Raw genomic sequence first — 15,695 nt, 5'->3', positions numbered from 1 at the left:
AGGAAGACGGTGGCTGTACCACCTTGCGAGGGGGGCGGGTGCGTGATGCTCATCTCCGGGGTCGGGCTGGTGATGGTTAGGAGCTATGCAGCTGGGCTCCCGGTGAACACTGAAGGTAGCTCGGACTCTTCTGGAAAGATCCGTGGGGCCGCAGGAAGGCACACCAGCTCCGGTGGAAGGCTTCCAGGTGACTCGGGCTGCATCATCGCTGAGCGCAGCCCTCTGTCCCTCTCTGATCTCTCAGCAGCTTTCCCTCCGACGCTGTCGCCGCCCTGTCAGGAGCAGGAGGCCGCGGTGACAGCAGTGTGACAGCATGGTGCACGGAGCCCAGGGCTCCAGTTGCGCGGAGGGACTGTTAAAAATCCAGATTGAGAGAGGGCCTGCTTGGCAATTATAAGCACCACTCAGATATAAGTCAAGAATCTCTTCATGGTATTGCTGGGAATGCCAGCTAGATATCTGTTTAATAAAAACCACAGGCTTGCTTCATGTGATTTTTTTTTTTTTGAAGGGTCTTGGAACTGTTCGAAGGTCCACGTGCCACTGGGTTTGAAAGAGAAATCTGAAAACACAAAGAGCGGGCGTGGGTAGGACTTGCTGGGTCAAGGCCATTTGGAATAAAACATTGCTACGGATTCACCAACAGGACCCGGGGATGCGCCTACGATGGTTTGGTGACCTCAGGACTTGAGTCAGAAGTAACTGAGAGACAGAAATGGAAAGAACTTCCACACTAGTAGCCACACGTCCCCTAGAAAATCCACTGAGTGGAAAAGCAAATTCACACCATGTATGTGGACATTTCTGGAGAAGGCCTCTTTCCTATCATCCACCCCCCTCCTCCTCTTTATTTTCAGAGCTTTGGAAAATCCAGGTTCTAGAGAATTCCTAAAACACATCATCTGGTAACTTTTATTTGGTGTTAAAATATTTTTCAAGGGCTCTGAATGACTACTGAAGCACCTGCCATTTAGGAAGGGCTTAATACCATCTAGGAATGTTACACGTGTGGGCGGGACCTATCTAAGGAGCTGTGTCCTGCCACCTGCGCACCTGGAGAACCACGAGGGGCCTGGGGTGGGGAGGGGGAGTATGAGAGGGATTTCAGAGTAGCTGTTCCAGGAGAGGCAGCAATTGTGTTTCAAGAACATCAGGTGCATTTTATGACAAGAACTGAAAATTCAGTCTCATCGTTAACCTCTCCCACGCACTCCAACGGCAGGCGCAGCTTCCTACTATCAGTCTTACATTGATGCAGTTTATTTATTGAATTACTAGCTATGCCCCAGGTCCTGCTTGTTGTTTTCTTGCACTAAAGTAGAATTCATGATGATCCAACTTCCCTATCAATTGGCCCCTGGAAAAATACTGGGTTGATAACAGCTATTTCCCTATTAAGAAACCTGAAAGTCAGGAATCCACCGGGAGAACTGGCACCACAAGTCTGAAACACATATCAAATTCAAAAGTCTAATAATGCCCATTCTTGACCAGGTTACATTGTGTACAGGATTATAGCGGCAGAAGAGAGTAAATTGAACGAAAGATATTGTTTTAAGAATTCTCCTCTAGGGGACACCTGGGTGGCTCAGCTGGTTAAGCTTCTGCTTTTGCTCAGGTCATGATCCCAGGGTCCTGGGGTTGAGCCCAGTGTCAGGCTCCCTGCTCAGCAAGGGGGTCTCCCTGTCCTTCTGCTGCTCCCCCTGCTTCTGCTCTCTCTCTCTGACAAATAAATAAAAATCTTAAAAAAAAAATTCTCTTCTACAAACAGTGGTCCAGTGCATTGAGTTTTCTATTCCAGGTGATCTAATTGTTTCGGCGTTACCTGCAAGCATACACATGTCAGAAAGAAAAGTGACCAAAAAAAATGAGCTGGTGGGAGAGGAAACTGCTGATTATGAAGGCCATCAGATTTTCGGTGATACACAGACGGTCATAGCCGGCACCTACCAGGGGCCTCCGTCCACAGCTGTTATTTGTGCTGTAGTGATTGCTGGGCAGCTGGGCCCGCCGAGTGACCAGCAATGACTGGGAGGATGGGTTTCGGGGAAGGGAGGCGGGTTATGGAGCATAACCCAGAGGAACAAGCGTATTTCTGCACAAATAACAACTCCAATGTACACTGTTTCAAGTCGTGCATCCGACTGGACCAAGCTTTCCAAGACAAACGACTCCGCAGAAGGAATTAGGGTAATTGCTGGAGATTACCAAAGGTTTATTTGGAATGACACAGCACTGAAAACATAACTGTTACAGATGATTTGTGGATACAGCATACATCACCTATCTTATTTTAGGACAATCTGTGAAGATGAGTTGCATAAAGAGTTGGAAATAGGAGCTTTTTTTTTTTTAAATAGTGTTCTCTGGGGTTGGATTTTTTTATGCCCCATGAACCAGCCAATCGTAGAAAGGCAGAAGTTTGTTAACACTACATAGCTGCTCATCCCACCTAGCTTACCTCCAGCCACAGCAGCTGGACCTACACAGCGAGGCTCTGCTTTTGCCAAAGGGACAGCAGCCCTGACATGCTATTGGTCATTGCATCCTGAAAAATGCACTTTACAAAACACAGATACTGTCAACTGTTTTGGCAATGGGATGGCTGGTTTTGCCCAGAGGCAAAACTGGAACTGTAATGCCAGACAGAGCAAGAGCGATGCATGTATCAATGACACTCCAGAGGCAAAGAGCTACAATGGGACGAGAGGAAGCTGCTATGCATATGTAGCACTGTGCATACACATAGATCCAGGAGCAATGGGAACGAGCATGTGTCACTGGGTGTCCATATACATGGAGAGAGGTGTTGGAAAAGAACACTGAAAACGTGTGCAGCAGTTTAGTCAACACAGTAAACTCGAAAGAGGGAGAGCGCACGTGCTCACACCTGTGCAGGGGCAGCAGATAATCTCGTACTACAGGATAATTCATCACGTCTTCCGCAGGGCAGCCACTCAGGACCATACAATCGGGGCAGAGAAATTAAGGTTCTGGTCTGGAGAAAGCTACTTTAGAACTGGTGGGAGGGGATCAAGTACAAGAGTCTCCACAGCTTGGACAAAGCACAAATAAACCTGTTACAGATAACGTGGGAACCAGTGAGTTTTCTGTAATTTACTTTTTTTCTCTCTTTCTTTTTTTTTTTTTTTTTTTTTTTGCACACATGCTCCATTGATCTATCTTTCCAAGCTTTGTCTGGCACCAGCCTGTAAATCATTAAAAGTGTAATAGCAAAAGTGAACTCTTCGGGTTTTCAGGAAGGATTAAACACCCAATAACCAGGCTCCTTCTACAATATGTTTTTGGCCCTAATCCAGGCGTCGGGTGAAGTTCTCTGGAAAGAGGCCTTTGTAGGTGGCAAGGTCTCTGTACTGAAGCCAGTCTGATTCCTTCACTCCTACCAGCCAGCCCGCATCCTGCAAGACAAAGAGAGAGCTTTCAAGGTCCAAGGAACTACTGGGAAAATCTGCATTGCCAACAGTTAACAAAATAATTTAGTGTTGTGATCCTGCACCAGTATATTACATTATATATAAACCAATGTGCTGGGACAGGTCAGTGGGAAGGCTTGTCCCAAAGAAGTTGTTAGGTGAAAAAAAGATAAATAACAATAAACATTTGAATCTGGGCAAGCTAACTGAACATTAATACAAATAGTATAATTTTGTGTAAAGTACAGCTCATTAACTGGATTATGAAATGAGTTCTTAAGGAAAAGGATTAGAATGCTAACCATTTGAAAATATGTCACGCCCAAGAACGCTCCCTATCCTGTGGGTCATAGTGAAGAAGTGACTTAAGGACCCAGGTCAAAATATAGTGCAGACAAAGCCATTGGAAGGTCTCATATTCCATCCCAAACCACTTGCTTATAAGAAAGAACTCTGTGCCCCCAGCTCACATCATGTGACCCAAATAAACCACCACACCCAAAGCACAGCAAATAATAACTGCTAGATCTGGGTACCTGCTCTTGCCATTGTGTATGTTGTTGCATTTATAATATCCCATTTTTCAAGTTTATATGAACTACAAGGCAGTATGTTGTCATGATACTCTTGCTGGAAAACATCATATATTCTTTATATACACTTTATAAATTATTTCTTATAAACGTTGGTCTATCTTATAGGAGCATCATCATAGAAATGAAGCCATAGAATGGAGGCTGGTATTTGCCCTTGGCCTCTTGCAGATAAGCAGAGCCTAGATGGAAAACGTGAGTGGAAGGAGCAGCACAAAACATACAGACCGTATAATGCAAAACTAGTGGGAAATGACTTGTCTTTATTATGTTAACCAATACATGAAAGAGATCCCACTTAGGATGAGGGATGGCCAGATTTAATCTGAAGCAATTCCCAACAGAATTCAAGTACATCAGATAAAATGAGGTCTCCAAAATTAAATAAAGAAGCTGAATACATTCCCTCTTGATGTAATCTGAGACTATAAATTGATTCTGTTATATAGACAAGCAATATAAGCATTTAGACAGGCCAATTTTTGAAAGTGGAAAAAAAAAAAAGAAAAAGATGACTCAATAAAATGACTGATAATGATCCTAGCTAGGAGGAAGAGTGTCCTCTTTAAAATTATGATGTTATATTTGTGAAGGGCGAAGCTATACTTAAAGTAAAAGATGATAACTAAATTTTTTCTGAACCTTCAGCAAGCATCTAAAAGGCCATATTTTCCCCCACAAGTGTCTGCATTTGACTTTATTTACAATGAGTGAAAAATCTGCTGGAGTCGAGTCATGCATTTAAAATGGTTTCAATAAAGAAAGTAAGTTAAGAACTGGCACAAACTCAGAATCAAGATACATTCTAACATGTATATTCTGAAATACAATTTATATAGTAAAGTGAAAAGGACTGGCCAAGATCAATCCCTAGCTGAGGCAAATAGGGAAAATTAGATTTGAACTGCTTAAAATATGTGGTAGAAGAAAGATTCACAGTTCTGGCAGTGGCAAAATAGCTTGTATCAGATAAATGCTTCTGCACAGAACTATTACTAACACTAGAATATATATTTATACGTATCTCTATATTTATACATATGCATGTATGTATGCATATATGCAACTATTTATATATGGAAATGACGTAAAATATATAATCTAAAGTTTATACAATGGGATTGTTACAAGTAATAGAATTGATATATATAACAACTATTTGAAGGCACCAGCAGTGACCCAAAGCCAGCAAAAACTGGAGAATATTTAATCCCCAAAGTAGGAAATTGTACTGGGTGAGATCCGAGCTAATAAGGCTTTCCTCCTGAGGATTATCCTTAGTCTCTGTGATGCAGGGCATTCAAAGGAGGAGTGGAGGGCTTCCCCTGTATTTTTAAGGGGGATAGGGATACCCCGAAAAGAAGAGATGTACAAAGGTAGGTTCCCAAATATGCGAAACTTCCCTAAAATCCTGAGCTTCTCCCATAGTCTGTGAATATACAGGAGCTCCCCCAAGGAGTCTGGGAGAAAGGCCGGAAAGCTATGAAGAAATTTAAGCCCTGCCCATGGAGGGGAGGCGGAGTCCAGAGTCTGAGTCCCACCAAGTTAGGAGGCTTCAGGATTTCTACTAAAATCCCAGAAGGGCTGCCGTTTTAGGAAGTAAAAGATGTCTCAGGACTAAGAACTCATCTTAAAAGTCAAGGCAAAATTGAAGCAGAATCACCCTAACAAAGTATAAAACAAAAGCTCCACAGATTCAAGCTAACTATCTAGTAACTTCCATGTCTCCTACGGGGGCGGGGGCAAGCTTCAGAGATAGAAAATAGAATCCAGACTCTACAATGTGTCCGTTATTCATAACAAAAAATTACTATAGATATGAGAATAAAGAGGAACATAGCCCCCTCAGATAAAAGGCAACTGATGTAAATGTGCGCTGAGATGGGCTAGTTTTTTGGGATTAGCGGTAAGAAATTAACGCGGCTATTACAAATATGTACAAGTACCTGCCACCAAAAGATGGCAATAGTGAAAGAATAGATGGGAAATCTCAGGAAAGAAATGGCAACTAAATAAAGAAAAAACCTACATTATCGTTATAGAATTGTGTAAGCATAGCATCCAAAATGAAAAAGTCGCTGGATAAGCTTTCCACAACCAGAAAAAAGTTGTCACTGCAATTGAGGACAAATCAGAAGAAATGATCCAAAAAGAAATAAACATTGAACAATAAAAGAACCGTCGTTGACATCAATGAGTCCAACAGGTATGTAATTAGGGAATCATTAAAAGAGGATAAAGAGAGAGGGGGCGGGGTCTTCGGGGGGGGGGGGGGAGAAAAAAGAAAAAAAAGAGGAGAAAGAATGAGCCAGCACAGAATTTAAGAAATATGAGCTGAAAGTCTTCCAAATTAACGGAAAAGATCAGGTTACAAATCTAAGCACTTCAGTGAACCCCCAAGCATGAAAATACAAAAAAAAAAAAAAAAAAAGCCCCAAGATCTAAGCACATTACGTTGAACTGATGAAAACCAAACATATAGAGAATTTTTTTTAAGATTTTATTTATTCATGAGAGACACACACACACACACACAAAGAGAAAGAGAGAGGCAGAGACACAGGCAGAGGGAGAAGCAGGCTCCCTGCAGGGAGCCCGATGTGGGACTCGATCCCAGGACTCCAGGATCACACCCTGGGCTGAAGGCTCACTGAGCCACCCAGGTGCCACGATACAGAAAAATTCTTAAAATTAGTCAGGAACAAAGTCACAGTGGATACCCAGAAACAATGTTAAACAAATAGCAGCTGAGCAGAAAACAGAAAACAATGGAAAAACATCTTTAAAGAGTTAAAAGAAAAAAGTCAACTCAGAATTCTTTGTCTTGGGAAAATATCTTTAAAAATGAAGATGAATGAGGAGCCTGGGTGGGGACCTGGCTTTGGCTCAGGTCATGATCCTAGGGTCCTGGGATTGAGCCCTGCTGAGCAGGGAGTCTGCTTCTCCCTCTCCCTCTGCCACTCCCCCTGCTTGTGCTCTCTCTTCTCTCTCTCTCTCTCTCTCAAATAAATAAATAAAATCTTTTTAAAAATGAAGGTGAATAAAGACATTTTCGGTAAACAGAAGCTGAGAGTATTTATTGCCAGCAGATAAGCACTGTAGGAATTAGTAAAGAAAATTTTTCAGGCAGGGGTGCCTGGCCGGCTCAGTGCCTGGGATTCTTGATCTCAGCATTGTGAGTTCAAGCCCCACGCGGAGTATAGAAATTACTGAAAAATAAAATCTTTAAAAAAAAAAAAAAAGGGAAAAAGCCAAAGCACTCTGAAGAATAGTATTTAAAAAAAATAGAAAGAAAAATTTTTCACATAGAAAGGACATGAGACCAGATAGAAACTTCAGATCTATAGGAAGAACCAGGAAGAGTCCAGGAAATGATAAACAGGTTGGTAGACATAAGACTAGCTTTTTTTGCTCTTAATGTCTTTAAAACAACTTACAGTTAATGCAAAAAAAATGTGAGTTTATATGATGGAGTTTTTAATGATTTTGAGATATGTAGACACTTTTGCCTGATACTGGTAATTAATGTTTTGCTACTTTTTGCCTTGAAGAGTATATCTGAGGTTTTAACAATTTTATTAATCCTTTCAAAGAACTAACTTCCTGACTTACTCATTTTCTCCATTGTGTATCTTTTTAGTGCATTCATTTGTGAATTTATTTTTATTATTTCTTTCTTCTGTGTGTTTTGGACTTAATGTGATTATTTTTTTATTTTCTTAGGCTGAAAACTTAGAACTCGATGATCACTAGGAAGTATTTTTTTTAATTTACACTGTGATTTGTTTGATCTAGATTATTCAGAAGTATATTTTGAAATTTTTTAAATATTTAGAGCTGTTAAAGCTATTATCGTTGTTACTGATCTCTAATTTTATTGCGGTAGAGACTTTGACGCAGAAACTACTCTATCTTGGTAAGTGTAGCATCAAGAGAAAGACAAAATGTGGGGCATGGGAAGACAGCCTTAATCTCTAAAGTAGTGACTTTATTTTGGGAAGAGAAAGCTCAGAAATCTCCTTGAGAATATTATGGAGATTATAGCTCTTCTCTCCAGAAAAACCTGTTATTAGGCACGTTTACACATTTTGCATACTATTTAGAGGCTCACAAATCCTATGAATAAGAACAAAATGGAATTTTCAGCATCTTCACATTAGAAAACTATACTCAAAGGTGATTCATTTTAAGACTTTTAAAACTGAGGTATAATTTAAATCCTGGGTAATGCAAACATCATTTAAGTGTAGTTTAGTGACTGCTGACAAATGGGTACACACATGTAATCCACACCCCTATTCAGAGAGAAAATGGTTCCATCCCCAGGAATTTCCTTCATGTTCTTTCCTGGTCAATATCCACAGTTTTCAAAGGGATTTTGAGTACATCTAGTGGCTACATTTCCTAAAGACTACATTTCAGAGACACATCCCTAAGTAAGGGATGTGCAAAGTAAGAAATGATCATCTCTTTGTATCAAAAAGAAACAATGCAATAGTATCCCCAAAAGAGATCTCCTAACAAGAAAAAGTTAGCCATGTCCTGTGCTTCATTAGGCCTAAGCCCTTTTCTGAGAGCTGCTTTGTAGCATCTCAGAAAATAGAAATGTTTTCAGTTGCTCACTGTGTCCCAGTGATGCTCAGAAAAACAACAACAGAGCCCAGAGAACCTTTCTGTCTCACTCTTTACCTGGTCAGCTTCTGAATCTGAGGGGACCACCAACACCACGTCACCCCTTTGCAGGGTCAGTTCATCAGAATTTGCTGCCTCGAAATCGTGCAGTGTTTCCACCTGCAAAAGATTTTAAAAGAGTTTACTCATTTTAAAAAGAAAAGGAAACGTAACACTGAAGTCTCCTAGCCAGATTATCAGCAGGGACTGGTAGGCTTGAAGCCCCTCCAAGCTGAACAAAAAAGACAATGATCCTTGCATATCCCAAGGGAGAAGGCCTCTAAACATAGAAAGGAACTCCTGTTTCCTTAAAACATTCAATGTTTGAAGACTGACACTGAGACAATTTGGATGTATGCAATGCCTTCTGCAAGAGTTGAAACTATGTACTGCACACTAATTAAATTTAAATTCATCATATTTTGTTAGGTATTTACATTTCATTATCACTGATACTTTATTATTGTCCATCTTTAAACTTGAACTAAAAATAAAAGTGCCTAGCAGAAAGTTCCTCTAACTCCACTTCTGTCAAGTAATTAATAACTGGAAAAATCAGGGGTGCCTGGTGGCACAATTGTTAAGCATCCGACTCTTGATTTTGGCTCTCAGGTCACGATCTGGGGGTGGTGAGACTGCACCTCGGGTTGGGCTCCACACTGAGCACAGAGCCTGCTTAAGGTTCTCTCTCCCTTTCTCTCTACCCCTTCTCCAACGCCCCTCCTCGAAAAAATGAAATAAAAATAAAATTGTACATATAACATTTAAAAAAATAGTTGGAAAAAGTCATCACTTCCCATGTTATATGGGAATTACTATTTAATTAAACCCAGTGATCAATTCCTTTATAAACTTCCTTCCCTATCTTACCTTTTAAACCAAGCCAATCTGTTTCTTTTCTTTCTTTAAAAAAAAAAAAAACTAGAACATACTTGGGGTGCCTGGCTGGCTCAGGAGGAAGAGCATGCGACTCTTGATCTTGGGGTTGTGAGTTTGAGCCTTACCTTGGGTGTAGAGATTATTTAATCAAATAAACAAAATTTAAACATCAATGTGCAAATTAAAGTTGCACAGCATGGTAATTCTATACATGTATACACTGTAATAGGATGCCATTGTTCCGATACTGAGCACCTCTATCATGTTACATAATTATCATTTCTTTCTACCAGGTTGGAATAATTAAGATCTAGTCTCTGAGCAAGTTTGATGATTATGATACAATATTGTTGTCTATATTCACTATGCTGTGCATTGGATCTCTAGGACTTACCTACTACTCACTGCAAGTTTATACCCTTAAACAATACCTGTCCTTTCCCCCTTATCCTTTTTAACCCTTTTTTTGAAAGATTTCTTTAAAATTTGATAAGAAACTTTCAAAAACAAAAGTAGAAAGAACAATCTAATGACCCACATACTTACCCAGCTTGAGCAACTACTCCGTCAGGGATGGGTTATTTCCCCCATGTCCCTCCCCTCAGCCCTGACACCTGAGGATTAAGCGATTGGCTATTAAAATGTGTATTTTGCATGTAATGTCAGAGCTGGAAATGACTGATTCCCCAACTCACTCTTCTGCTGAGAAACTGAAGCGCAGAGAGAGGAGTGATGTTCCTCAGGCCACACTGCACTTAGGGAGGGAAGCCGGGATGGGCCCAGGCAGGCTGGCTGGTGTATAATCCAGCCCAGGAGCAGGTGCACACACAGAGGATTTCTGAGGTCTGAGCCCAGGGCTGAAGGGACTCAACAGGGCTTTGAGAGGAGCATGGGAGGCCACTTGGGGGGGAGCGGGGGAGGGGAAGATCTCACCCACTCACTACCAAGGGACATATCATTTGTCCCGTGGCGAACTTTAACTATGGATTGCTGAACAATGGAAAGTCATTACTGTCATTGCTGCTTGTGCAGCAGCCCGGAAATCCTGCCATTTTACAATGTGATGTGGGGACAGCAGTACAGAGAAAGAATACATACTGCAAAATGCAGAAGTAAACATCCGAAAACCAGAGGTTCCAGCAAAAGCACCTCAAAGCAGAGGACGGACAAAGGGCCACCAGATGAAAACAGTGTGGATGGAACTAGAGGGTATTAGGCTAATTGAAATAAGTCAATCAGAGAAAGACAATTATTATATGATCTCACTCATATGTGGAATTTAAGAAACAAAACAGAGGATCATGGGGGAAGAGAGGGAAAAATAAAACAAGATAAAATCAGAGAGGGAAGCAAACCATAAGAGACTTAATAATAGGAAACACACTTGAGGGTGGCTGGGGGGGAGGTGGCTGGGGGGATGGGGTAACTGGGTGATGGGCATTAAGGAGAGTACGTGGTGTAATTAATGAGCAGTGGGTGGTGTATACAACTGATGAATCCCCAAACCCTACCTCTCAAACCAATAATGCATTATATGTTAGTTGAATTTAAGTAAAATTTTTAAAATGCAAAAAAACAAAAAACAAAACAAAAAAAAAACCCAAACAAAAAACTCACAGCAACATGAGGTGCATACTAGATTCAGGAAAATATTAAAAAAAAAAACAAAAACAAAAAACCAAACTGAACAAAACACAAACAAACAATAACAAATGGCAAGACCTTGTAGAGGAAGCCGGGAGGCACTTCCAGAGACTCCTCGCTCGCAGCCAGAGCAGAGGGCAGCGGCTGGGAGTCCTCCCCCGCCTTGGGCTCTGGGGCCAGCTCTGGTAGCTCAGTGGTGGGGCCGGGAGCGGCGGCAGCGGGGGTCTCCATGGACTCTGCACCTGCAGGTGCTTCGTGGTCTCCCTCCCCTTCATTGTTGGAGGCGGGCTCTATGACGACTGAAGGGATGACCTTCTCCTGGAGGAAGACAAATGTGGGGGTGCTGAGCAGGGGCTGGGAAGAAAGACTTCTGTGTCCTCAAGGGTGCCATGGGCTGCTTCTATCGCCGACCCACTGTCCGTGGCTCCCACTTTCCCCACCTCCTCCATTCAGCAAAACATCCGCCATTCCCCAAACCTGGCCCAAACCTTTGGGCCTCAAGCCTTGCAGGACCTTCCTCCTGACACAGCCGCCATCCTAGCTCTCCAGAGATAGAAACCCTTAGGACTCTTTCTGCATCCTTGAGCAGTCAAGGCAGTTTGTGAAGAGTGGGGTTTCTGTGGAAATTGGGAAGAAGGCTAGGAGGCTGCAGGGAGGGAGGGGGAGACCTGTTGGGGTGGAGAGACAATCCTGAAGTGCTTCCAGCAATGGCCTCATCTTTGCCATGGACCACTCTCTTGTCCCACTGAATACTTTCACTGCCTGAAGCTGACATTTAACCTCCTGTGATCGCCTTTCTCTCAGAAGCCCCGGGGACTCCTGAGGAGCCAGCAACCATGTTGTTAGGACAGATCTGGCTTGTATTGGGAGAAAATCTCCATCTGCTTTGCTTGCGGATCACCATGAGAGCCCACGCTGCCGTTACAGCTGGAGGGATGACAGTGCCCACCAACCACTCTGAGGACGCTCCACTCTTGCGGGGAGCAGAACCAAAGGGTTGAGATCTCCTTCTTATATTCTAACAAAGATGAGCGAGGAGACAAATTTCCCTAGCATAGTGGAAGTCTGGAGATGTTTACTGCCTCTCAGATCAAGTTCTATATTCCCTCAGATACCAGCGGGCTTAAACACTTCCATTTTTCAATTTGGAGAAAATAATGCCCTTTTTCAACAAGTCTAACAATATCATATAAAAACACTTCTGGCATCATGACAAGAAAATTTCAGGAACAAATGGAACATACTGTTGAGCTATTTCTCCAAATACCAATACTACCCGCTGTTTTTCTAGTGGGATGAAAGGGATCATTTAGTTTCAAGCTTTGAATAACCCTGGAGAGATTTGGGGGAAATTTCTTTTTTTGGGGGGGGGGGAATTTCTTATGAGTAAACTAATCAGGACAAAGGAAAAGCATAACACTGAGAGCCCACTTGTCATTGTTATGTTCTGGAATCTAGACCGAGCATGGGGTTTAGAAGGGTGGCCCTTGCTGTGTGCCCCCGCAACCCACACACACACATCATGGAATATATGGATTTGTTGACTTTGAAGACTTCTCTGAAGAAGGGAGGAGCTGGAGCTAATCCGGCAACTTCGTGTGTGTATTTAATGACCTGTTGGCCATTTGAACGTGCAAATGGGATATGCTTTTGGAGAAAGAAGCACCTACTGGTGAATTTGTGGGCACTCTAGTGATAATAACGACCCCTAAATACCACAAATAATGATAGGATTTAACTATGGATATCGGGTTCTCCTCGTGTGCCTGGCACTGGGCTAAGCATTTTTCTCAGGTCATCCATACAACAACCCCATCATCTGGTCACATTCTCTTCCTCCCTCCACCTCACCTGTACATCGTCCAAGGTTTATTCTTTTTTTCCATCACTAGGGGCCTGTGTGGACCTTGCGACACTGACACAGAGAAAGCCAGGCCCACTCTTGCTGAGAATCTCATAAACAAATTCACAAATAATAATAAATAATACAAGTCATATACATAAATAAAATAAACTTAAAATACATAAAATTGTACATGTTATGTATATATGCATGAGTGCACATATATATACTATTATATATATACTATATATAGTATGTGGTAAAGCAGGGTACCACACAATGGCCACAAACCTGTTCTGTGCCCAGACTTGTTACCAGCACCAACCAGTAAACAACATTCCACCCACCCCCCTCCCGGGGACACTTACCAGGAGGGGCTACTGCCTCTGCTTCTTCCAGTTGAGATCTGTCACCATCTACGGCCTGTGTGGCTTCAGTGTCAGGCCTGGCCTCCTCTACACCTGCTCCTTCGCCAGGAGGAAGAACTGCTTTGTCCGCCTCTGCTTCCTCCACCGGGGCCTCCTCGGCTGCTGACACGGAGGTTCCAACAGTCACGTCAGCATCCGTTCCAGGTATGACCTGCAAATCGTATGACCAGTCAGGTCATGTCTGTATGTGCCTGGGCGACAAGAAGGGCCAGACCCAGCCCCACTGCGGAGGTTCATCAGATGAGGATGTGTAAGGTACCAGAGCCCTGGATGCAGGCAGGGTGAATCTGCCCTCCATCCTCTCTTCCAGGGAATAAAGGGCACAGCATAGGGAACATAGCCAGGGGTATCATAGTAACACCGTAGGGTGCCAGATGGTGGCTCTACCTCAGCTGAGTGGAGTATAAAATACTTGTGGAATCACTAGGCCATACACCTGAACCTAACGGAACATGATGTGTCAACTGTATTTCAGTTAAAAAAAAAATGACTACCCTTCTTTCTGGGCCTACAATGCTGCTACTACATTCCTCAGCTTTCCTTGCAGTTAGGTTCAGAGAATGGAATTTGAGTGGAAGTGACATATGTCATTTGCGACACATGGCTTTTAAGGGTTAGGTGGTCCCCTTCACAAGCTGTTTCTACTTTTGTTGCCTGAAAGCAGGTGGTCACAAAACTCTACAAGACACGGAAGTCACAGAATGGAAAGGGTCTCACCCTCAAACCTGGCCCATGGAAGAAAGCTACCTAAGAAAGGCAGCCAATCATGCAAAGTCAGAATTTAGAAAAACCACATTTCAGTATAAACTCTAAAATCCTCATGGGGAAGGTCCCAGAAGCTAAATCACATCCACAAAAAAAAAAAAAAATATGTACTGGGGAGTTTTCTCAATGAGACTTCTTGAGAATGAAGGGAAAATAATTTTTGTTTTGAAATATGCATTATAAAAAATCCCATCAAATTTTAGGTCTTTTTAATAGGAGAAGTGAAATAGGAAAAAAAAATGAGAATTTTCTAAGGTTGCGTATAGTCAAAAGAAGTATTTAAAACGTGCAATAGGTAAATAAAGAAAGTGCAATCAGAAGTTTTAGCTTTGAGCAGACTGGTTATAGGGCACACATCTAAGACTCTAACATCAGTTTGGCAGGCCTGATTCGAGAAGCTCAAATCAGAAAAGACAGAGGAAGACTATTCGATTGGTCTATAATATACCCAGGACACGTATTTCAAAAATTGATCTTGCTATCTGATGTGATTAGCTTAGCCATTCCTCTTCTTTATTGAATAAATTCTACCCATTTTGTTCTGCTGGGTTAAGAAAGCTCCAGTGTTGCTGATACTGACTCTCAGACCCAGACCAGAGAATGGACAATGCCTACGAGATTGGGCATCAGAAGTGGGAGATGCAGAAGGTGAGAGCAACACATTTTTAAAAACCTTTCTTCTGACTCACATTTACAGGTGACACATTAAAGAAAAATAACCTGCCACGGAATCCACTGTTCTACAACAGAACACTTTACTTTCGGGATGAAATATAGTGCTAACAGCTACGCTATTTGTCATATGGCCAAGGATTACTTATATTTTGGAAATTTACCTGCCTCTCTTATAGAAATTTGGCTCTCCATGCAAAGTGTGCAATGATTGAAAATGTGGTCATGAGCCACGATGTACCATTTCTTTCTTTTTTAATTTCCCCATCTTGTCTTTAAGGTACTGGGTTCAGAAAAGTAATCCTTTATATGAATATATGAATATATTTATTCATATATTCATATATTCATATATGAATAAATATATTCATTTAAAGCTAATTTAAATGCTAACAATTACTTGAAGTGGGAATTCAGATTTTGGTGAATGCCAATCCCCCTAATAGAAAGTGTGTTTAAAGGGATCCCTGGGTGGCGCAGCGGTTTGGCGCCTGCCTCTGGCCCGGGGCGCGATCCTGGAGACCCGGGATCGAATCCCACGTCGGGCTCCCGGTGCATGGAGCCTGCTTCTCCCTCTGCCTGTGTCTCTGCCTCTCTCCCTTTCTCTCTCTGTGACTATCATAAATAAATAAATAAAAAAAAAAAAAAAAAGAATGTTTGAAAGTGTGTTTAAAGACTTAAGAGACTTTCATCTCTTGTTTTATATAAACACTGGTCTTTGTAAGGATGTATTGTTGATGTTATCAAGAGAGTAAGAATCGGAATG

General features: G+C 42.1%; 1 protein-coding gene across 3 annotated transcripts in view; it reads right to left on the bottom strand.

The window, feature by feature from the left end:
- Nucleotides 1–2,185: 2,185 nt before the first annotated feature.
- Nucleotides 2,186–15,695, bottom strand: part of AMPH (amphiphysin) — a 211,348-nt gene continuing 197,838 nt past the window's right edge. For all 3 annotated transcript variants that reach the window (XM_038562674.1, XM_038562672.1, XM_038562673.1), the window contains 4 exons: nucleotides 13,435–13,643; nucleotides 11,300–11,540; nucleotides 8,717–8,818; nucleotides 2,186–3,419 (listed from right to left, as the gene is read on the bottom strand). In XM_038562674.1, the coding sequence (XP_038418602.1) occupies nucleotides 3,312–3,419; nucleotides 8,717–8,818; nucleotides 11,300–11,540; nucleotides 13,435–13,643 (660 nt within the window). In that variant the 3' untranslated portion in view covers nucleotides 2,186–3,311. The remainder of the gene's footprint in view (nucleotides 3,420–8,716; nucleotides 8,819–11,299; nucleotides 11,541–13,434; nucleotides 13,644–15,695) is intronic.

This window comes from Canis lupus, chromosome 18 (assembly GCF_011100685.1).
Source record: "Canis lupus familiaris isolate Mischka breed German Shepherd chromosome 18, alternate assembly UU_Cfam_GSD_1.0, whole genome shotgun sequence".
Lineage (NCBI taxonomy): Eukaryota > Metazoa > Chordata > Mammalia > Carnivora > Canidae > Canis > Canis lupus.
This window is presented reverse-complemented; position numbering and strand designations above follow the sequence as displayed.